We start from the raw sequence: 24,126 nt of genomic DNA on the forward strand, positions 1-24,126 counted from the left end.
GAACACGGGAAACCTTGTAATCAAAATTGGGACAGGTGAGCCAGTGTGCAGTGGGCCGCAAAAAAGGATAATCTGCCAGTAAAACATGGGAATTGCAGTATCCAAAACAAATGTCCTAATTCGATGTTTAGTCACCTAGGCAAGTAGTGACACTTTCCAAAATGATCTATAATAAGCATTTATTTTGCAGTCAATGGGAACTGCAGGTGCCCACCACTAAAATTTTGCTGTTTAATTATGAGCCCCTGATTTAATTCCTGGTTTGATATCTTGAGACCTGAATCATCTGGATGATAGAGTATAATGCAACAGCATGACCACTGTAGCTGTGTAGAGAGTAGCAAATTACTTTGAAATGTCTAACAGAAAACCATGGGAATTTAGAACATGTATTTTGTTAGTGTTTTAGGAAAAAGGAAAAATGCTTATTTGTCACACACAAAAGGGAAAAGCTCTAAGCACAGGGAGCAAAGAGAGTAAGGGAGAAGGGAAAAAAAGCAAGGGAAGGATATTTGGGCAAAGCAGCATGGAAGGAAGTATGAACAGTGGAAGGAATGGTAGTGGTAAATGCACACAGGCTGCATTGAATCAGAGGCTGGGAACACTGAACCAGATACAGAAACCTGTGAGGATATTCAAAACTGGTGTTGATAGAGTCAAACATTTATTTCACTATAAATACTTCCGAACTAAACCGAATTATATTGCTCTTAAATTGAAGTTAAGAACAATGCCTATATTGTTATACACTTTGTGAATTTTCCTGTATTGTATATTGTAGCAGGGAGGGGAGGTAAGGTGAGAAGGAATAGATGATCAGTCACAAGTCTCTCTGCTCTGTTAAAATACAGAGCCTTGAAAACAAGCTGGCAGGACAGCAAGCTATTCTCCTTATAATCTGAAATCAGGTATAGTAAACATTTTCTTTTATATTTACTCATGCTGCCAATGCTTCTCTCAGCATAATACACAATTCACTCAGTTTTCAACTTGCTGATTTCTACATATTTTTGTAATGAAAGTTTATGCTGCCACATGTCTGTCAACAAGTGGAAGCAAAATCTTTGGATTCTCTTGACCAAGCTGAATTGAGTTTAGTTTATTTTTTCTTTTCATAGTCACCATTAGAGCAATGAAATTTAGGTGACGTTTTCTTTTTTGAAATCCCTGTCTTTGCTTATGTTCAAGTATTATCCCGATGATACTGCCATGCTGCCAGCCACATTTCTCCTGCCGCACGCAGGGCATTGCCATTACAACATGTTAGAAAAAGCCCTTTAACAGGTGCTGCTTTGTCACCGTGGACTGGCAAGGGGGAAACATATTTCACTAAGGAATTATGCAAGGAGTGGAATTTGGGAGAAATTAGCTTGCTTATAAAACTATATTAGAAAAATACAGTAACCATGTGATGGTAGTATAATTTTCTATCCAGGCTGGCAGATTGAAACACACAAGTGTGTTGTGATTTGTTAATTTTGTGAAAGCAGTTTATGGAGTCAATAAATCTTAAAGGAAGAAACATCCCAAACTCATTTCTGTTGGAGACAGCTGACTTGGCTGTGAGCTGTATGGAATAATTCCATCAGCCGCCTTTAACGAGATAAGGACATTCCCTGGTGTCATAGGTATTTTGCACTACTACAATTGCCTTATATGACCCTGAAATTTCTCCTGCCATTTCAACAGGAGAGGATACCTTTATTTCTTTTCCCATGACTGCAGTGTGGTGCTGCTAGCACTAGTGCTGCTGTATTTTGCCCTAGAGATAGCTATGTTTTACTTGGGGACAGGCCAGATTTCTTAAAGGGAATGCATGAGCATGAAGGCATTAATCCTAACAACACAGTAAATTACTGACATTTTTTCTGCCCTTCATTTCTCTTGAAGGAACTGAGACAAGCTTCTATCAAGTACCATCCTCATCGAACAAACAAATCTAAGTCGAAACAAGTAAAATATAAGCCAGTGACTTTTCCAAATATATAACAGGGAAGAAAAGGTTCAACACTATTTGTTTTGCTAAGAATTTTCAGGCTTGTTGTTGTGAAGGCCTTTACTATGCTACAATACGTGTTCCCCATATGTGAATCAGGAGAGTGTTATACACAGATGTCTATATGTTTGTCAATCCCAGACAGCTGGAACCCATCAAAGCTGCTTGTGTGTATGTGTGTGTTCCTTTGCGTGCCTAAGTAGTGCAAGTAGCTTCCTTAGGTTTTGGATTCACTGACATGTGCCAAGAGCAGGGAATCCAGACTGCTAATATTTAGTATTTCAGACCTCCACACCCAAGATGCAGAGCTTGAAAAGGATAAGAAGGAAAGCATTTGGAAGCAATCTCAACATATGTTTGAAACTAGAAGACTAAAAATAGCACCTCATCCTAGAGAGGTGATGCAGTGTTCGGAGGAGGATAGGACATGATGTCATAGATTGAGTTAATTTTTCTCTCTCCTGCTGATATAGCTGATTTGTTGGCACCCATATATACCCTGTAATACAAAATAAAAATATTCTTAAGGGCAGTTGTTCATGTAAAGGCAGTGTAGAAGTGGGATTGCTCTGCACATTTTAGTGTTGTTTTTTTGTCAGTTTTTCTAACAGATTTTGCCTGCAAGCCAGTAAGGTCCCTACCCATCACCAATTAAACCCTTTTGACTTCCTGAGAAGAATGGGTGAGAGGACATTACTCCTTGCTTTGGAAGCAGGTCCTTTCAAATATACTGGAATTCCTTCTCCTGGGAAGCGATACCCAGGAATGTCCTTCACCCAGATAATTCAGAATCCTGAGCTGATCTGCAGATGCTTTTACTTCAGAAAACGTTCTTCAAGACCACTCAGTCATTTCTAGCAAATGCCTGGGATGAAAGATGGTTGTTGTTCTCTTCGGCTTCATATCTCCAGTTTGCTTTTGCTGAGGCTGGGGAACTGTGGCTGGTCAATTAGGAACATCTCATGGCTGTAGTTCAATACTGAATACAGTTTTGAAATCAAATATTTGAGTGTCTTATGACTTCCTTCTTGTTTGATGCTCATTGCCCTAAGAACAGAGGTCATGTGTGAACTCTGGTCTCAGAAACTCTGACCTATTCCTCTGTCTTGGATTGACTGACTGTTTAAAACAGGAAGTGCTGCCTTAATAATCCAGTGGAAGAAAAATAGTGGAGGACAGACAAAATAGGAAGGAAGACTGCAGTAGAAAGTACTGGGGTATATTGAACCCCAGTGGGAGTTGTTATTGACTAGGAGTTGTGCACCTGCACAGGGTTTCAGAAACAGATATGTCATTTATAATCACCAATTCAGCAAAAAACTGAAGGAGAGATTAACAGCTTTCTTTTCAGATATAGGCAGAGAAGTGTTTAATAAAGAACTCACTTGCAGTAAGGCTGGTAAAGAAACCATGGTAATCCAAGGAAAGGACAACAATGGATTAAAAAAGAATAATCAGGCTAATGAATCTCTGAAGGTTTGAGAGTGAAGAAAATTATTAGCTGGACCATAACTGAAAATCAAGGCTCTATTGTAGCAAAATCAAGGAAAGAGTATTTTAAAGCCAATTACAATTCCTGAGACCTTTAAATTTTATACTGATGTAAAAATAACTGTATGATGATGCACTCAATGCCTATCCAAGTTTTGAAGTTTGAAAAACAAACTACTTATGATCTCTTGTGGCCAACAGCCTGGCAAACATATGGAATACAAATGGAGCAACACTGGGGTTTTTATCTGTGGTTTACATACAAACTCAATTGGAAGCAGCAGGCAAAGCCAAGAGTAGAAAACTGGCCAAAGGAAGAACATGTTCAGTTCTAAGCTAGAAAACCTGAGCTTTTCCAAACTGATAAGGAATGTGGAAAGATTGTTAAGTATATTAGTTTTTCAAGCAGAGGCTCTTCAAAATTCGGTAGGTTTTTTACAATGAAGAAATGTCTCAAATACCAGAGCTGAATTTCTTCCAAATGTAAATTTTAAAATGTTGTTTCTGTAATACATTACTTTTTTATGTGACCAGTGAAATCTGCCATGACCTAGAAATTTAAAATTTTCTATCAGCAGCACTTTAAATGCATTCTTCTTTCTGAATCATGCTAATGAAAATGTTGTCCTGAGTACAAAACAGAGCAGTGTACTCAAAGTCATTATTCACCCTACTTGACAACAGAAGCACTCAGCTTCTTTGAGCTGGAATGCATTAAAGGGGTGAAAAAGACATTCAATGAATTATGCTTTTTTTCAGCTGTAAGACTGAAATCTCTGCTGTCCTGTGTTTGGTGCATAAAGCTGCTTTGCTTCATGTCTTTTTCAGACTGATTTTCAGTGCTAGTGTGTGAATAAGTTAAAGAAGCATTGACTCTTTTGGCCATAACAGTTAAGACAGTATTTGCAGTACTTCCAACTTCGTTTGCATTAGGAGTCAGAATGTCTTTGTGAAGAATACACACACAGAGTCCTGTGTTGTGCAGCATTGAAATATTTTCTTGTTTTAACTTCCTTTCTCATGAGTTATTGCAGTTAAATCAAGTTTTCTGACTCAGCTTCCTGCAACAAATCCTTGCTGCTTCTCTCTCATTTTTATAATGCACCAATGTGTTCCACTGCTGCCAGACCAATTCTACCCCCTGTATTTGCATTCAGTCCCAGAGAAGTCCCTCTGTCTAAAGGAATGGTGACAGTCCCCCAAATGGCAAAACTGATCCAACACCATGCCGAGGTAGTCTTTCCCCTTCTTTCTCCCTCATCTCCCAGCTGCCTGATTCCATCTTTCCTTTTTTTACTGTTCAGACAAGCACCAGAGGGAATACAAATACGAGGAAAGCAAATAATAATGCCTTGCTGGGTTAAGCTAAGCTCAGGCTCATTCTGAGAGCTGGAACATGGAGCATTAGTTAGGGCAGTGTAGGAGCCTGGCCATGCTCTGTACTCTGATCAGGCCACTGGTGCCCGGGACTGGCCATGTGATGCACTTCATTCCCTTGGGGAATGGCTTCCCATTTAATCTGTGAGCAGAGAATTGTTTAGTCAATTCTTCTGGTTTACTTAGTGAAATGAAAATATTCACCCATGGACTTTAACCAGGGCTGTGACTAAGCTTTAATTCAAACGCAAGCTTGTCAGAGCATTGTCACCAAATCTGAAAACTGGTAACAGTTATATATCAAATAAATTTTATTATTGCTTTCTTCATCCTACTTTTATCTGATCTTTGAGGTAATGCAAATGAACAAAGATACATGTAATTGCAATTACTACTCCCACTTAGCTACATATGTGGGCAGTCTTATTTCATAATTAGTCTGTTACTTCTGTTTATCATAAAGTTAATATTAAGCTGAAGTAGAACAAGGTGCACTTATTCCACAACAAAAATCTATGTCTGTGGAGTTAGTCAAGAGCAGTTATTTTGGAATTTGCAACAGCTGTTTAGAAAGCTCTCACAGTTTAAAAAAAGACATGCACTTCCCAAAGTATACATTTCATGATTCAGAGTAATATATTTTACCAACTGCATTTCGTTTTTTTCAATAGTGATTAAAATAGAGATTCTTTTTTTTGTGTAGAGACTGATAAACTGTAAAGGTTGCAGCACCAGTTGCTCAAGCAGAAAGAAATGTTAAAAATTAAAAAGCTGCTTTAAAAAGATATATTTTTAATAATATCTATTAGCATAGGTTAGAAATGTGCTCAAAGGGCTAGGGTAGTGGTTAGGGGTGGTGGTTAGGGTTAGGTTTAGGGTTGAGAGAGTCAAAGAGCCTACAGCTCCAGGAACACTGGGGCTGGAAAAGGTATGGCAAGGTGATCCTGGCAGGGCCCCACATTGCTGCACCTACACCCGGCAGCACCACACTACATCAGATTTTATGTATGTATTGCCTATTATGAATGTTACTTTTTTTTTTTTTCCCCTTTGTTACCCCTAAATCCAGTTCCAGGTCAGCTTTTCTTTGACAGGTCACTAGTGAGTTGTTCACAGCAAACAGGCCAGCTGTGCCAAGCCCATGACTTGTCTGTTACCTTTATATCCCTGTATTCCTCAGCAAATCTTGTGCCCTCACTTCTCGAGGTTTCTGCTATTGCTCCATGTCTGCATTTCCCTGCACTGCATCGTTGTGCTAGTCATAAGTCTCTTTTTCTACATAGAAAAAGTGTTTGCTACTTTATTTATATAAAATGATGGTTGTACCACACACAGATAAACAGAAGTAAAACAGATTAGCCATAGACCTGGTTAATTATAGAAACTGCTGTCACAGCTAACCAAGGAAAAGATACAGAAGGATTGAGAGAAGTTCAAACAAAACAAACTTGACAAATCTCAGTCCTCAGGCCTTGCACATTCAGTACAAAGCTTATGGCAAATTACTGAGAGTGACAATACCCTATTCCAGGGCTGCATGTTTCAGCCCCAAAGGTCATGAGCAGGTAAGAGAAAACTTCACACACTATCACATAATCCATCATGTTTGAGCATTTTTTTAGAACTGCTCATGCTGGCATTTTTCTTCTCTTTTCGGGTGGAAAAAAGCATGCAAGAATTAGAGTCTCAGTTACCCGAACTTTTAAAAGTAGAAGTTAGCTCAAATATTGAATATTTTTCACAGATAAAATTGCATGGCATAGTGACAGGTAGACAACAAGGGTGATGGCAAGGATAGGCAAGCACTGAAATTGTCTAGCTTTTTCTAAAAAGATAAAAGAAAGTCCACAGCCTCCCCAGCCAAATGAACATGTGACTCTGCTTTGAGATAATCTCTCGATGACTCTTTCGGTTCTATTGTTCTCTATTACTAGTTTGATTTTTTTATATTAAATAAAAAAAATCCTTGTGCATTCTCAAAATGGACAGTTTTTCTTATTTCCTTTGTCTTTTTGATAGATCACATTATGTTATACTGATGCGTGTCTCCATAAATCCTCTAACTTGGTTTAGGTTTTGGAAAGTTTGAAAGTGGCCTTGTTTTTTCCAGGTTTTTTTTTGTTTTATTTTATCATGTCATTCTTAATTATACATATAAAGAATTTCTAATGTCACAGTCACCTATAAAAATAGTGAATCTTGTGGTGCTTGGACTGCTATCACTTACTGTGTTTGTATAGTTGACACACAAATTATTTATTTCTCATTTAGAAAAATACCCATCCCTGAATTCTCTAGTTGGTATTTTGATATTACTGTTTTCTTCTTTTCCAGTCACATACAATCTGTTGTGTTCCTGACTTGACCTGACATCTCTTTAATATCAGTGGGCACAACCCTCTAATGCATCACTTTCTCCATAGCTGCAATGCTGAACCATGGTCTGGACAGGACATCTTGATAGACACACAGGGAGATATCTAATCCTATAATATATCCTTAGTGATTAACTCAAAATAAATTAGAGGTAGCAAAATCCGTGTCTTTTTTATACAGGATTCCTCCCAATACTGTAGTATTGAGTACTTTTGTCTAGGCTTAGCCTAAGGATCTCAAGACTGTGATGCAAACATAACGCAGTCTCCCAGTACCATATTTATTCCTTCGAGTAATTCTATTTTAACAATAGAGCTCTCCTGTTACTTCAGTCTGAATTACAAAGCTTGGCTGTTCTGATATTTTGCCAGTCCTACCCTGAGACCCATTGTATGCACAGAGCTTTTGCAGTTCATCTTAGCTCTGATCAGAGATAGAAAACAAAACCCCAACAACAAAACCCCTCATGATTTCCCTCCTGCAGCCATGGATGAAGTTTGTGAGGATGAAAAAAAAAATCACCTGGATACTTAATATTTTATGGTGATAGTTTGACTTGGTCCTTGTCCAAAAACAGGTACAAGATCTCAAGTGAGAGGGAATGTGTATCACAGTGGTGTGTCTCATTCCAGTGCATCCCTCTGGGATGGAGATGCGCTGGTCAGCAGCAGAACCTGTAAATGGAAGGAGACTGAGGGATGCCTCTGCTCACTTGGGCCAATGTCTAACGGGACATTGTTAACTCTGTGGGGTTATTGTACAACACCAGCTGGAAGCCGAATGAGCAATTAATGATCACACAACGTTTTGAAGTTGTAGAATGTAATTTATTGCTCAAAGTAGCTCTTTGGAGCGTAAATGGTCTTAAGACTCTGTGCATTCATTTGACCTTTCTGAGAACCATTTTACAAACTAAAAGGATAATGAAGGGAAGGTTGTTTACAGAGTGAGGTATTATCTGCTGCAGAGCTGCTCAGCAGCACCAGAAGGGTCACAGTCTGCATATGCATTCTGTTCTGGAATAAAAGCATACTTTGTGAAGGAATTCGCCTTTGAAGGGTTGTCTGCCTAAGTGCTCTTCTGGAATAGCTCTTGCGGAATAATGCAGTTTTCAAAAGCTATGCCAGCCACTTCCTCTGTATGGACAAAGCCTTGGGCTCCCAGGATTGGATGTTTGGTACTTATAGAAATTGCTTGATGTTTCGAATGGGGACCCTGCGAGCAGTCCTGTGGTGTCCTGACGATGGCACAGGGCCGTGGGTTTTGTTGCTTGTTTTCCTGACTTGGCTAAGAAATGGCTTGGAAAAGGTGCCCTTAACCTCCCACGGGCAGAGGGTGGGGAAGCTTTCACAAGCCCCTTGAAACAGGCTGAGATGCTGTTCCAATCCCTTCTGCCATTCCAAGCCCACACAAGGGGCAGCCAGGAACTCCTCCTGCTCGCAGATGTGATGTCTCCTTGACACACAGTTCCATACCAACTGTGTTACCAGAGGCGAGCTAAAACGGGCGATTGCTTTCTGAATGCTGTCTCCAAGAAGACTGCAGATGTCTCGTAGTGTTCATATCCTAAAAAGCACCTTTTCCATCCTTTTAAAATGGCAGATTAAATCATGTATATGACTCAGCCTCATTTTCTTGTCCTGTGACTCCAGGCAAGTCACTTGTCTTCCAGCTCTCTGACAGGTTTTGGCCATCCAATCCAGAAACGCCGTGTGTGCCTTGTTGAGGAAGATGCGTGAGTGGCACCCTGGAAAAACAAAAGGCAGAACCGCGTTGAACTGAATGCCTTCCAAACCAACTCGGCTTTAACTAAGGCTGCCTTTTCCAGCTGTAGAGCAAGGGCCGTGCGATATTCCTGGGAGACGGCGAGTACAGCAGTTGATAAACCACGGGCGTTGGAGTGATTGAAGACGGGGATTGAGGCGCCTCTCGGGGCGGCTGAGGGAAGGCGCCAGGCCCGCTCCGCCGGGAGCCCTCATGGCGCCCTCACGGCCCCGCCCCGCGCCCCCGCGGGAAGGCGGCGGGGCCCTGCCCTCAGGAGGAGCAAGGCGGGCGGCCCGGCGAGCTCGGAGCCTTCGCCCCGGGTACTGCACCCGATCTCTGCCCGGGAGCTGCCCGGGCATGAGCTGCGGGTTAATTACTATGCTAATTATGATGGGGAATTACGGTGCTCCGCAGGGGGAGGGAGGTTCAGTGGTTCCTCGCCCTTTGGGGACAGAAATGTGCATCTCATGAGGAGGCAGCTGGCAAAGACAAGCCAAATAAATCCGTGTGTTGATGGCGATTGATCAGTTATTTTCTTCTGAGTTAACAGATGGGAGGTTCCGCCATGGAGCCCCTTGGGGCAGGTCGGATCGCGCCCTGCCCCGGCCCAGGGCGCCGAGCTCTGCTGCCATTTTCTCCAGCCCAAGCCCAGGCGGAATTGCAGGGAGCGGGTCCTTGTCACACCCGCGGGCTGGAAGGACACCGCGGTATCCAGGGCTTGCTCACCTGCCCTTGGGTGCTTGAGGTGGCAAAGGTTGGTGGTGGTTTTTCATGGACTTGCTCTGTTGTCTCAGACTTCCACCCTTTTATCTGCTTCACTGCAGGCACTGGTGACTGGAGTCCTTCAGGTGTGCCAACCCACCCGCAGCAGCTCAACGCTCCACTGAGCAGGAGGATTTTTTTCGTACCTAAAGCTTTTAATAGGGTGAGGTAAAATTTCTCCATTTTCCCTTATAGCCTGTAGGAAGGCACAGGTCTAGGTCTGCCTCGTTTTTCTGCTGTGAGATGCCATGCCAATTGCCTAAGGATGGGGAGTAGGAGAACAGTCCCATAACCTGCTCAGCAGTGCAAGATTATGTGCATTTTGTGAGGACGTTTTTAATGAAGAAGGAGATTGTAATATAGTTTTAATGCCTCTTGCATTACTTGTTTTTCTTCCTTCGGTATTTGAAGCTAGGGGATTTTTCAAATCTCCCAAAGTATTTTTTAATTAATGTTTTGCTGTAATTATGTGAAGGCGTGATTTGTCACTCCATAATTGTCAGGGTTCTGAAATAGAAATAAATATATCATGACACTACCAGAAACAACTGATTTTATAAGACTATTTCCAATAAACACTAACAGAATAAGATAATTTTGAAATTCTGATATTCTGTTCGTTTCTTTCCCAGCCTCTATATGTACAAGATTCTTGCAAGCAAATTAGTATCCATTTAGAAGCTGAAAAAAAGGCTTTTTTGCAGATATTTAGCCTAAGCTGTCCCAACCTCTGTTAGACATAGCTCATCTTATAGTTTGTGGATTTTATTAGCAAATGAGCAAGTAAATACATGCACACATTTTCATGTAGTCGTCTACAAAACTTTTGATCATCTATAACTAGAACACCAAAGGTAAGCTCACAATTTAAACAGAAGCAGTTTAACCCATTTACAAAACCACAAAAATGATAGAGTAGTTTGGTTATAAGATCATATTTCTAATTTCTATTTCAAAGTATTTCTAAGACTTTGTATTCACTATTCTTGCATTCATAACATTTAACACTTTGCTTATTTAACCATGCTATCACTAAGTGCCTATTTCAATTCTAGACCATGCTTATAGGAAGTCACATAGAGAGGGCAGTGAAGCAGTGGTGGAGTACGGACATGGCAAGTTAACCATGAAAAAACATGAAATGAGCTCTCTGTATATGGGTTTGCATAATAAAAGTTCCAGAATTTTATTACCCTTCTTTTCTTCTCTCCATGCAAGCATACTCCTTACAGCCATTACCTACGTCTTCAGCATTTATTGGTTATTTTGAACCTCAGTAAGAACTTCAAAACAAATACTGCTTTAATAATCTGTTCTCAAGATACACCACTAAGGAGATGTAGCCTTCTCAGCACTGTTTTGTGGGTTTTCTGTCACATAAAGATGGAGATGCTGAGCTGTTGCATTGCCTTTCTATTACCCATTCTGTCTGCAGCTATGCTGACTTTTGTTATAAAAACACAGACTGCCTTTAGCATTCTTGCCAGAATAAATTCCACTATTGATAATTCATTTTAAATGTTCCCGCGTCCAAGATTCATCTCTGACCCAAGATTCTAACAAGGGAATGAGATCTCTTTTCCTAAAACCTGTGAAGCCCTTTCTAGCCAAACTGGTTCATCTGAGTATAAAAACACAGATTTTCTCCTTTTGGCCTGGTAGGTCAGATAATGAAGAGTTGGAAGCAGAATCCAAATTTAAATCCATATGTGATGTCATACTGACACATTTCTGTAGTCCTTGGACTCTTAGAAGACCTTTTACAGACATTTACTCATTTATTGCCTCCCCATGACTTTGTTTGCATTTCCACTAGTGATCAATACTTCATTGCGTGCTCTTTCATGATGAAGGCCATGGAGGATCAAGTAGTCCAAGAAGAACCAGGATACCAAGATGATGAGGTAAATTTGTGATTGATTGAAAACTGTGTGCAGCAAACGTTTGAAGGTATTTTGATAGTGTTATGAAACCCGTGGAGGGACAGGAAGTCCCCAAAAACCATCAGGGAGTTCAATGCACTTAAAATTTTGTTCCAGTCCACTACCAAGAAAATCTCATTCCCCTAATCCCTGTACAACCTGGCTCTTCAAGTAATCTTCATTAACCTTTCAAAAGCTGTGCACAGTTTTTAATGGGATTATCATTATTTCATCGTATTTTACACTTCTGTATTAAATACATGGAGACACTCAGTTAATTTTCTGCTTCCAAGAAATGATCATCAGCATGAAAAGAGTGAGAAACTATGGCAGAAAAGCTGCAGATTGTGGTGATGATAACGCAAATTTTATTAGCACAGCAGAGGATTAATTGCCTGTGAAGATACACTTTATGGAGAACATGATAGGAAATGTGTAGGCCTCACTACACTACACTTAGCTCACTATGGCTTTATTTCAGTTGTCCAACAAATTATGTATTATTTATGAAAAATCAGTAAGTGTTTACAAATCTGAAACAGTCAGGTAGTGAGATAGATGTAATAATCAGAAAAATAAACATCTATTTTTTTTCTGCTATTTTGTTTAGGAATCCTTTTTTCAGGATATTGACCTGCTGCAGAAGCATGGAATTGTAAGTATTAGCAATCACACAGAATTATCCCTCAAAAGCTACTGTAAGGTTGTTTTCAAAATTGTAAGCACATTGATGCAAATAACTGAAGTTCCTCCTTGCAATAAGTTCTAACTCAGTCAGTGGAGACAAATTTTGCCTTTGGTGATAAGACAGATTTTTAGAAAATCTCATTCACATCAGATTCCTAAATAAAGTGTCAAGATACTCAAAGTATTTAGCACCTAGCACTCTTGAAAAACCAACTGCTTGCTAATTTATTTGAAAACTGTGTGATAGATTATTTCCTGTTCCTGCCAATCTCTGTAATTACTCCTGCATTTTTGGTGCCTGTGAAATTACACTGTGACAATTGTTACTATACTATTTTCAGCATGCTGGTGCAGGGGGTAGAGTAGGAGTGAGGAAAATATTAGTAGCTAGAGAAATAAGTGGTTAGTTTTCTTCATCAAATGTGAATTCCTGTCGTTGTTACCATCAACACATAAACATCACTCATTTATTTGAATTACAATTATTATATGTTTATCTGGGAGGCTGGCACATGGATTGGAATCCTGTTATATTCAGAGTTACAGAAGCAGAATAAAAAGTTGAGTTTGCCTTAAGTAATGTGAGATTTAATAAAAGTGGCTACAGACAGATAAAGATGGGGACGACATGTCACAATGACTCGTCATTAGTCAACGCTGTAGTTCCTGGGCTGACCATGTCAGCAGTGCAACTGTTGGCATTTTTTTTTATTGGCAGTTCATTGGCAGTTTTAAAGATAGTTCTGAAGAAGGCTCACGTGGTTGGGAGGTCAAACTATGGAGCAATATAGGAAAAATAAACAACTTATTGCTTTGAAAACCTAGCAAGTTGATCAAAGAGGGTGACTTGAGCTGGAAGGGAGCTGTTAGTATGAAACAAGGGATGGCATTCACGAATGATACAAATGTGTGAAAGACTTTGAAATCCAAGAATAATGACTTAGGCTGTTCTTCTGGGGTTGCAAAGGTTTTCTGTTCCTTTCCATTATTTTTTTCTTTCTTCCAGTTGGTTATTCCCACACCTCAGAGGAAGTTTTTGTTCTGAGCTGTGCCAGCTAAAAGCTTTGTGCAAACATATAATGATTCATATCTGTTAAATTAATTTACCTGAAGAAATAATTTTTGTGGGTTTAGAATTTTTTTTCTGAGGAATAGAGAGAAAAATATTTACTGAATCTGCCAGTGTGCCCAGAAATAGAATCAGATTAGAATAACTGAGACTGTGGTTTGGTGATCAAAAGTGTTTGGTAGGATTTAAGGTGCTGTTACCCCTCAGCCTCTGCTGAGTGTCACACACATATCACAGGATGAGAAGTAAGATTCCAAATAAACATGACTAATTTCTCACAGAACTCCCCTCCCTTCTTATGCTCTATGTACCCACACACTCTAGATAAACAGATGATATGTCCAGTTCATAGGTTTTTTTCAAAGAAAAATCTTGGCCAGAAATGGTAAATTGATTAATTATCCCCACACCTTTCACATAGCATGTTTTCTTGTGAGTAATCTGTTCTTGCTTTTACATTTCCAGTGACGTAAGAATCATAAAATGAGGTGAGAGAAAGTAAAATATGTCAGTAGGGTGCTGTCTGACGTTATGCTGTTCCCAATTTATGAAAAGCCCCAAAATGCCAGTCAGATCTGCAGGGTGCATGTGTTTTAAACTGGACATGCAGAAACAGCACAGCAGTTAGACTCAGCTTCCAATGATCCTTGTGAATGAGCTCCCAGCTATCTACCACCAGATTATCTGGTTTACAGATTATCTGTGCTAAGGGACCAAGGACAGACTGAGTGTTACAGGGTGTCCTAGGTCCACAATATCTGAAATAATTCTGTACTGTTTCTTTACTATGATCTTTGATCTAGGAAAACTGACACTGAAAGGGGAGAAGTAAATACCCAGACATCTTTCTCTCAAAACCACCAGGAGCTGCTCTCTGTACCATGATCCCTCACACCAGTGTTACTCAAAATTTTGTTTTGTTGGTGTCACAAACTACACAATGACGAGTTTACTGTAAATCCATTTCTTTTTTGGTGAAAACACATGCATATGAATGTAAGCTTAAAATATTTTTCAAAGGTTTACTTCACCTTCTAGTTGTTAACTGTCCTGAGTACTCACAGAAGGGAAATTTCTTTGCAGAATGTAGCAGATATTAAAAAGCTGAAGGCAGTTGGGATTTGCACAATCAAAGGAATCCAGATGACCACAAAACGGGCACTGTGCAATGTGAAGGGGCTCTCAGAGGCCAAAGTGGACAAGATTAAAGAAGCTGCAAACAAGCTTGTTGTAAGCCAGTCACTTTTCTGAGAGTTTGAACTTATGCCTCTCCAAAATGCTGTGCAATGTTTCTCTTAGCAGATTTCCTACTGCATCATCAAAATAATTTTGAAGATTATTCTGCCTGTTACTCTAAAGCATAATACTTTATACTCCACAACAACCAGACAAATGCTGAGGTGCTTTTTATAACCCATGGGAATGAGGCTGGGGGAAAAGAAGATATTCATGTGGGATATTCCACTTTTAACTTCAGGTTAAAGTTAAAATAAACCTGTTGCATTCTCTTTGCTTTTCCCTAGGAACCAGGCTTCCTCACTGCCTTTGAGTACAGTGAAAAACGAAAGATGGTATTTCATATTTCCACTGGCAGCCAGGAATTTGAGTAAGCTTATCTCTTATATCCTTCCTTCATCCAAATGTTCCCAATAATCATCTTAATTGTCTTTAATGAGACACAGAAATATAAGGGAATACATACTTAGCTAGGACACGTAAATCCCCTTGCATTTGGACTTAGTGCTGGCTTGAAGAAGCCTACATCAATAAGCACCAAAACCAACTCCTTTTCTGAGGGGAAACTAGATTTTGTACAGTCACTGTAAATAAATAATGGGCAGCCAGAAATCTTGAAAGTATAATTTTTTTACCTATCAAAATAACCTGCAGTTTTCAGGTCAAAATTACAAGTCTTCAAGTCCTCCCTTGAGATATTTTTATGGAATGCTATTTTTAAATATTATTTTCAATTTTATTTTCTCTCCTTTCTTTCTAGTAAAAATTTCTATAGCTCTTTCCCTTTCACACAAAAAGGGAGGTAAAGACAGAGTTAATTCTTTATGAATCAATGATCATTTAGTGCCCTGCAATTAATGCATCAAGTGAGGGGCTTTAGGAAAGAAATTACTTTCCTTAAAGTAGTAAAAAAGTTTCTTACTTTCCTCTTGTGATTTTTTGCATTTAACTATATCATAATCCTCTCCTTCTTTGCAGCAAACTTCTGGGTGGTGGGATTGAAAGCATGGCAATCACTGAGGCCTTTGGAGGTAAGAGAGCCACGTTAAATGGGTATTACTAAACAAAGAATTGCAACTTAATTTAGATTTTAATTCAACTTGGATTACTTGTATCAAATTTACCACATTGTAGCTACAAAGATGAGTATCTGCATTAGTGCAGGAAGAAATAATCCACTTATCTTAATGTTTTCCCGTTTTTCCTCTTCATTTGCTTGCAGACTAAGTTTGAGCTGAGTAATCGTTACTGGGCATGCTAATTCAGTACAACATAGCATTTTTAAGACTATTACTAACATGCCAAAGTTCTCCCTGATGCAGTGTGTTCCTTCCCAGTAACAAAATTGTCACAAAATGTATTTTAGTTATGCACACTTAAAGGTACATTTCATTTTATGTAAGATTTTGGAATTACAATTAAGCTACTATTGCAGTATGCCTTATTAGTTGGTGCTTGACACTTCAGCAACAAGAATTCATAAAACACAGTACTCTTTCCTTTAGAAAAGATAAACTGGAGACTAATGTGATTTGGTAGAATGAGATTAAATAAACTTGTAAGCTTCTCCTTGATCATTTTTACTGGAGATGAAACTGGGCTTGGTTAATGGACTCAGCCATTTCTTCCCTGCCCCTCCATTATCACTTTTCCACAGGTGCCATGTGGTTTTAACTTCTATACACAAGAGAATAAATTACTTCAGCAGTCAAGCATGATCAAATTAAAGCATTTCAGATTTTGCTTTTCATGTAATACATTTCTCCTGCACAGAATACAATTTAGAAATTGAGGTTAAATGATTTTAAAAGGTAGAGATTGAGGTGAATTTTGTAAGTAAGAGTTTCTAACTGCAGTAATTCCTGAATCTGTCAAACTTGGAAAACGAAACCCTGACTCTTTTTTTGCCTTTTCTTTATTTAACAGAGTTCCGGACAGGCAAAACCCAGCTATCTCACACTCTTTGTGGTAGGCATAATACCTTAAAAGAGTGATGTTTCTTCTCAGTGAATCCACTGTTTGTAATTGTATCAGAACTAAACACATAGAGACAAGTCAAAATCTTTTATTTCTACAAATACAGTGAAACAGACCTGGTGACTCTTACCTCCATAAACTATGTTTGAGTAGAGAACTCATATAAATGGTTACTTTAATATAATGGTACTTTAATACTGCTCACATCCATGAAAGTTTTGCCATAAGGAGAGTGAAGATAATAGGCTGTCTTAGATAAACCAGTGAAACACACCATCTGGAAAAGCAGAGCACAAATATGGGTCACATGTAGATGAGGCATTGCTCGGAAAAGGGCAGAGGCAAAAATTTTTTCTCAGCAGCTCTTTGACTGTCCTGGTTTCAAGACGTTTTGCTGAATCTGACATTTTGAAAGGGCACTGAAAGGGTACTACTGGCTGTCAGTGACTGGATAAACAGACCTTGGCAGTCACCATATTTGGGTAGTGCCAAAAACAGCAGGACTCTGATTTCCCAGAGATATCTCTCAATGTGTAAAGAGTAGTAAACAATAACTTCTATAACTATTAATGCTGCTGGAATTACCAGACACTGGGTAGGCAAATTCTCTTATATGAACCCGTATATTGCAGAGTGAAATGTGGCACGTTTTGGAAAAATAAGGCCTCTTCTGGTTAGTACAGTGTAATGGTCAGCAGAGTCATACCCTTTTGCATGAATGATTACAACTGGATTGAGTATTTTAGCCTATTCACTCCAAAGAGACTAAACCCTTAATCAGCAACTATCTGCATATCAGGAAAAATTCATATCAAAAGAATTTTTGATCATATGAGTAACAGTTGGAAAGAGTGACTACTAAGCCAAAAGAATTAATTTGGGCAAAGGATTAAGAGGAGGCTTTGTGTGTAAGAGCTTACTAATAATATTCTTAAAATATACAGATTTAGTGATGGTACTGAATAAAACAGGTTTGACACCATTAATTAAATCTCATCTGATCTGCAATTGAGAAAAGCTTGAGCTTATTCTCAAGATGGCAGTAAGACAAGATACTCCTGATTTTCACATTGATTAAAACTGACAGTTCTTTGTGATATGGATAAACAGTTGTATTTTATTTAAATAATAATAATAGCTGGAGTAAGAAAACATTTTTCCTGCTTTTTCATTTTAATCTGTGATTCTCTGTAGTGACAGCTCAGCTCCCAGGACCAAATGGCTACACAGGTGGAAAAATTATCTTCATTGATACTGAAAACACTTTGTATCTTTTGACTGTTAAAAGCTACAGATGTGATGAACTGGAAAGTTAGTTTATTTTGTTGTAAGGAAGCAGAAGGCTTCTGATAGCTTCATACATGTAAAACATTATTACTGGTACAGAAATCCTGGAGAGCACAGTGTATAGTGGCCCACAAGGAAGTGAGTTTTTCTTCTGTCATTTGATATAATCCAACCTGGAAAAATTACTTAGGAATTGGATTTTATTGTAACTGGTTTGGGTTTGCTTGTTAGTTTGTTTTGGGGGTTTTTGGGTTTTTGGTTTTTTTTTTTCAATCTAGTAGGCCTCCTACAGTTTATAGCAGCTTTTCTATTCAAGATAAATTTATCTAAGTACTAAATACTATTTTTAACACGTCACATTTGCAGTAGACTGTGTATAAACAGGTTTTGCTCCCAACTAAATTTCTAGAGCACAGATATCCATATGTCAACCCCCCCACCTCAAACCCTAAACAAAAAACCATTATCATCGTGAGCCCTAAACTATCTTTAGGGTACGTGGGACAGCCTGAAGACAAAAAGTCAGTCTTCTCTAGGACTAAAATAAATAGTCTTCTTTTTTTTTCCCCCCTCATAATCCTATTTTGGAGTGGAGTTTTATTATTTTCAGAGCATGGTTTGCACAAGGAGAAATCCTTAACTCTGACTAATGCCAGCCGACCAGACCGCCTGCGTGACATTGCTGATCGCTTCAATGTTGACCACGAGGCAGTACTTGACAATGTGCTGTATGCACGTGCCTACACCAGTAAGACCATTATTGCAACTGGCACGATATCTAGGTTTTTTTCTCTCAAGTACCCATTTTAATAGTTCTCAGTTTATTAACACTTCTCAGTTTATTAACAGCTCAACACACTCTGTGTCACAAGAAACCACTTTAAAACTTCAAGACGTTTTGAAATAGGACTTCTTCTTTTAGAGTGCAATATAAACGTAAATAATATGATTTAAACATTTTCCATATGTCATTTAATTCAACGTTAAATTAAAATGTATATATTCCTTTTCAGTTCCTAACACAACAAAAAGTTGTCTTCATGCAGAGTGAAGATTTTTCACAAAGAAGTTTTGTGAGATGGGTGAGAGGAAACTGGAACCTGCAAAGTAGATTGTTACTGAGCACAGGATTTAGAACTGCTGGCGATGAAAATATAATCAGTGCAGACATTTAAAGTGGAATTTTAAAGTTCAGGCTTGGTTCATTTTTGTTCTTTCTGGTCCTGATTTCTCTTGGCAACTCTGCTTCCCACTAGGTGAACATCAGATGGAATTGCTTGACTATGTAGCAGCCAAGTTCCATGAAGAAGCTGGTATCTTCAAGTTATTGGTACAAGACTTTTTCTTCCCGTATGCTAACTGTTTTCAAAATAAGTGTTCCTGTTTTCTTTCACTATATTTACTTATCTAGCATGATTACCGTGCAGATCATTGACTCCATAATGGCACTTTTCCGTGTGGATTTCAGTGGTCGTGGAGAATTGGCTGAACGACAACAGAAACTAGCTCAGATGTTGTCAAGGCTCCAAAAAATATCAGAAGGTACAGGAAACATTGCAAGATTTGGGAAACATGGGGCTGGAGTCACTACCAGTAGCTGTTGGTAGCACAACCACCTAGTAGTCCAAGTGTATTATCAATCAGGCACTGGCCCAGGGATCTTTCCTCACTTTACACCTCTGTCAGTTACCAAAAAGATCAAACTGATAATGTATTATTTCAAGATGACAGATTGAGAAAACTTGTGGACTTTCCAACATTTAGAGTTTTTCCAACATTTAGAGAAAAGAGGATGAAGGCGTAGAGAAATAAGAAAGCCATGCCTCTTGCCACTTTCTCAGTACTTTGCAATGCTTTGAGGGATGCTGCCAGGATGAATAGAGTTCCTTCTCTTTGGAATGTCTCAGAAATGTTGATGAAGAATGAATAAATGCCTTTTTCATGAGGTAAAAAAAAAGGCAAACAGAGAAAGGGAAGGAGAGGGAGCTGAGGGCAGGGAGCCAACATAGATGGGAGCTGAGAAAGACTTGTTCACTGGAATTTGGAAAAGTGCTCATTTTTGGCATATTACAGCTGAAGCCATGCAGGAGCAAATCTAGGCTGTGTCCTGATTAACTGCAGCCATCAGTCATAAAGAATGTTTTCTTCTCATTCATTTGAAATTTGAAGTGCTTCAGCAGAAACCTTACTTTTTACCATGGATAAGAGAATATTTTGGAATTCTAATTGGATTTGAAACAAACATTCATTTGCAATGTTTTTTCTTGCAGAATATAATGTGGCCGTGTTTGTGACCAACCAGATGACTGCTGACCCAGGAGCAACTATGACGTAAGATACTTTTTTTCTCTCTTTTAAAAAAATTTCCTGTATTTTGTATTACGTATTTAACAGAAATGGGAACTAAGATTGTAAGGAGCAAGAGGCACTGAAATGAAAGATCAGATTGGTCATTTTCCCCTGAGTATTAGGAATCATAAGTAAATGACACCTAGAAGTTTCTCTCAGTTTTTGGAGTGAGCTTTTTTACGTTTAACTGCTGCCTGGTATGGTGGTGTTATTTCACTGTAACTTAAACAAAGAAAATGAGCTATAAAAAGTTTTGAAAAAAACACCACATTTTCCTTTGGAGAAGCTTATATGTGATATTTAAGGTGTGTGTTTCTTGAGCCTCTTGAATTTAATGACAGGAAAATGATGCCAGCATTGAACACTTGAACATATTATCTTGAGACAAGTGTGCTAAAGTCAGGTTTTCAATGTTTTTCCCTACTGATTATTTATTACTGAGTTGAATAGGGCTCAGTCTGACAGATATCACAGTATTAACCTCTGGAATTTGCACAGTGAATCACCACAATTTTCTTGCTAATGCAGCTTTCAAGCAGATCCAAAAAAGCCCATCGGGGGCCACATCCTTGCTCATGCTTCGACTACCAGGATCAGTTTGAGGAAAGGGAGAGGGGAGCTGCGTATTGCAAAGATCTACGACAGGTAAACCACCTTTCCTCACAGGAGGGAAGGTGACAAAGTTCAAGGTATTGAAACTTGGGAGAAAATCTGGAAGGACAAACTAATTAACAGATTAAACAGCAATTAAAGTTGTCTTGCACAATGCATATATTAAGTAACATAATCTTTCATCATAAATCCTACTAGATGCTCAGCTCTTAATAAAGACCATCAAATACTTTGGTAGGACTGGGGGTCCCTTGGCAGGAAAATTGTGGACATGTTAAATTCCTAGGTTTTCCTGGCACGATAATTTCACATTTTCTGATCCTGATGATATTGATCATGTTCTACAGTTTGCACGTAGGTATAAAAGCACTGATGTATTCCAGGTGCTCACACCCACAACCTTTTGGAGACTATTTCACAACTGCATTTTACATGGAGAAGCCCACAGGTTTCTTGTTTCTTTTTCTCCCAGCCCTGAGATGCCTGAAAATGAAGCCACATTTGCAATAACTGCCGGAGGGATTGGGGATGCCAAAGAATAGGTAAAAAAAAATGATGCAAATGTGCAGCTAAAAAACAGCTCGGTGGTTGGGATGAAGGTTTGTGAAAGGTCGACAACTACCTGGCTGCATTTGTAGCTTTTGGGAACTATTTAAGATATTTTGGGAGAACACTGGGATGAACTTTGTACAGTTCAGTTTTACTGAACTACAATTCAGTTAATTTAGGATTTTTGTTTTTCAATTGAACTTCTAGCACACAAAGATTTAAGCAATTAGATGGTGAATTGTTCTTAGAATCCTTTTCCTGTGTTTTGAAAATCAAACCTGTCCTCTCACATGGGAGTGAATACACTCTTTCTTAACTTATTTCAAAGGGAGTGTCAAAGTGGTAATTTAACAGTGTGAAATGCAACAGAACTGGAATAAACTCAGTTATAAAATTGACATATATAGATGGAAAAGGCAGTGGGAGGAACAACAGCTGAAGAACTCGATGGATTTTCATGTACTGTAGAGGAGGAAGTAGTTTTAAGAAAACGTTTTTAAACATTTTTATCTTGACTAGATAATGTTTATGTTTTTATTTAGCATTTTCTACTTTTTGGACAGAATGTTTTAAACCTGTTCTTATTAAAGTTAAAAATAAAGACTGTGAACTAGAACAGATGTCTGACTATGTTTGGGTGCTTTGAATTAAACTCTCCTCTCAAAAATCTCATTGATCTTTCATGAGAAAAATATTCTGGGCACAATCCAACACCTTAAAACCTTTTTCTAGTTCTCTAAAGAAACAAACTTGATGTAATTCACTTGTCATTCTTCTAGTATAAGTAAGAATATTAAAGATTACTATTAAGTAATATTAAATATTGTTACCATTGAAAGGAATCAAACAAGTCCAGTGGCTAGATAGGAGAAAGAGGCTGGCACCAGCACTTACACCAAAGAAAAGGCACTTAAGATTCAGCTTGCTGAGGGAGCCAGCCAGCATAGCTCTGAGCTAGCCAGAGATGTAGGTCACAGGGAGGAAAAGAAAAAGCTGGGAATAAAGAGGGAAACAGGGCATTGGGGGCCAAAATAACAGTTCCTTTTGCAATATCTCCAATGCTAATGGAATTGCTGCTTTTAAAGTAAATTAAACAATACATACATACCCACACATGGATATAATGGGGTAGTCTTACTTTGTCATCTGGTAATTACAATGAATCTAATTTTGGTATCTGGTCAAAGAACTTGTCCTCACTGGCAAAATAATTTTTTTTTTTTTAGATTACCAAATGCATGTAAGATAACATCAAGTAAAAAGGCAGCAATGACCAGAAATTCATGGAAGAGGAGCCTGACATTTTAGCCAGGCTTTTCCTTGTGACAGACCGAGAGGGCTTGCATTCCTTAAGTGGTCTCTTAACAGATAGCTGATTTTTTTCCTGAGGTAAAGTACTATTTTTCAGAGTGAGAAAAGTCTGGAGAGCTGATGGCTGGGAGGCTGGCTGATCAGAGAGAGCTCGGAATGGACCAGCCATTGTCATTTAATGCTATGTCCAGTCCTTTGCATGGGCCAGGCTTTCCCACTCTAGGCATTGTATCTAATGTACTCAGTGTCAGTGAGAGCGTGCAGTGTCACTTGACTCCCTGCCACCCACTTAAAAAGACCCAGGTTTCTTCCAGTATTTTATTTTAAGCACTCAGATTGTTTTTTGCTTTCTCACACATGTGATACACGCATACATATATATATATATATAGCATGTGAAACTAAAATGGTAATTTGTGTGTTGTTCTAGGCTGCTATTTTTATCCAAGGGTCTGAAAGTAAAGGGGACTTGCTTTCCCGTGTGCCAGTATACCCAGTTTTTGATAATCTGACAGCCCAGAAAGCACTGCTGATAGCGATAACGCGCTGTGGGCCGAGGCTGGTGGCTGGTGTAACCCCACCGTCCATGGCACACGGCTCCTTGTGCCAGGACACACTGACTCGGCGATAGCACACACACAGCACTAAAGGATTTATGGTCTGTGCCACGTAATCTCCTCGTGGATTATTCTGTTTTTCAGCGAGGAGTCTCTGGCTCATCTAGGGAATTCTATGCCGGCCTGCCGGCGTTCAGACGATAACAAACATCATGGCCGCTCTCACTCTGCTTCTGCCCCAGCGCCTCGCCAAGATCCCCCTGCTAATCTGACAGGGAACAACCTCGTCCCGCCAGAGCCGCCACAGAGGTCCAAAGGGCCGCTCCCACCCCGTCGCCCAGTGTCTCGTTCCGCCATTGTCCCACCACTGCGTCCTCAACCCCACCGCCACTACCTTGGCGGAGCCCGTGGGCGACGGACAGTATTCTTCAAACCCTCTGCGAAACCAGCGTAACCCTCCCGCCTGTACGGTCCGCGTAAGAATGTTACGCCAAGCGCACCGGGCTCTTCCCGCCCTAGGCCAGCCTGAGTTACGCACCTTGCGTACGCCGTGCACTTACGTAACGTGCGCCTCGGCTCAGGTGTTCCCTGTCCTGCAGAAGGGGTTACGGAGCGCGCTCCTTGCGTAGCTGACTTTGGGGAATAGCGTTACTCCTCCCCCTCCGCCTTCTTTACGCGGGCTCCCGGCTCTAAGTAAAGAACGTTACGCACCTTTCGTAGCCCGCCTGCTATTGCACGGGGCGGTGCTTTGCTGAGAGCGCTTAGTGAGTAGTTGAGTTCCGTGAATAGGCGTAGGTGTTTCAG

At 39.5% G+C, this 24,126-nt stretch overlaps 1 protein-coding gene and 1 long non-coding RNA gene across 5 annotated transcripts; one reads left to right on the top strand and one right to left on the bottom strand.

Moving 5' to 3' along the window:
• Nucleotides 1-8,046: 8,046 nt before the first annotated feature.
• Nucleotides 8,047-24,030, bottom strand: LOC148223642 (uncharacterized). Of its 2 annotated transcripts, XR_015803873.1 has the most exons (3): nucleotides 23,861-24,016; nucleotides 9,731-10,273; nucleotides 8,047-8,987 (listed from the first exon to the last, which is right to left on the bottom strand). It is a non-coding gene; the product is annotated as an uncharacterized LOC148223642 (long non-coding RNA). The 2 variants fall into 2 exon arrangements; XR_015803872.1 differs by having other exon boundaries at nucleotides 8,047-10,273; nucleotides 23,861-24,030.
• Nucleotides 9,285-22,070, top strand: DMC1 (DNA meiotic recombinase 1). Of its 3 annotated transcripts, XM_014885261.2 has the most exons (15): nucleotides 9,285-9,324; nucleotides 9,829-9,929; nucleotides 11,583-11,670; nucleotides 12,299-12,343; nucleotides 14,528-14,674; nucleotides 14,968-15,050; nucleotides 15,659-15,711; nucleotides 16,607-16,648; nucleotides 17,852-17,924; nucleotides 18,601-18,692; nucleotides 19,201-19,274; nucleotides 19,372-19,486; nucleotides 20,215-20,275; nucleotides 20,822-20,938; nucleotides 21,378-22,070. In XM_014885261.2, exons 3-15 carry the CDS (start codon nucleotides 11,611-11,613, stop codon nucleotides 21,445-21,447), a joined length of 1,032 nt encoding a protein of 343 aa, XP_014740747.1. In that variant the 5' UTR covers nucleotides 9,285-9,324; nucleotides 9,829-9,929; nucleotides 11,583-11,610; the 3' UTR covers nucleotides 21,448-22,070. The 3 variants fall into 3 exon arrangements, with proteins under 3 accessions (XP_014740747.1, XP_088021420.1, XP_088021421.1); XM_088165294.1 differs by lacking the exon at nucleotides 14,528-14,674; XM_088165295.1 differs by lacking the exons at nucleotides 17,852-17,924; nucleotides 18,601-18,692.
• Nucleotides 24,031-24,126: the final 96 nt, after the last annotated feature.

This window comes from Sturnus vulgaris, chromosome 5, assembly GCF_052056855.1.
Source record: "Sturnus vulgaris isolate bStuVul1 chromosome 5, bStuVul1.hap1, whole genome shotgun sequence".
NCBI lineage: Eukaryota > Metazoa > Chordata > Aves > Passeriformes > Sturnidae > Sturnus > Sturnus vulgaris.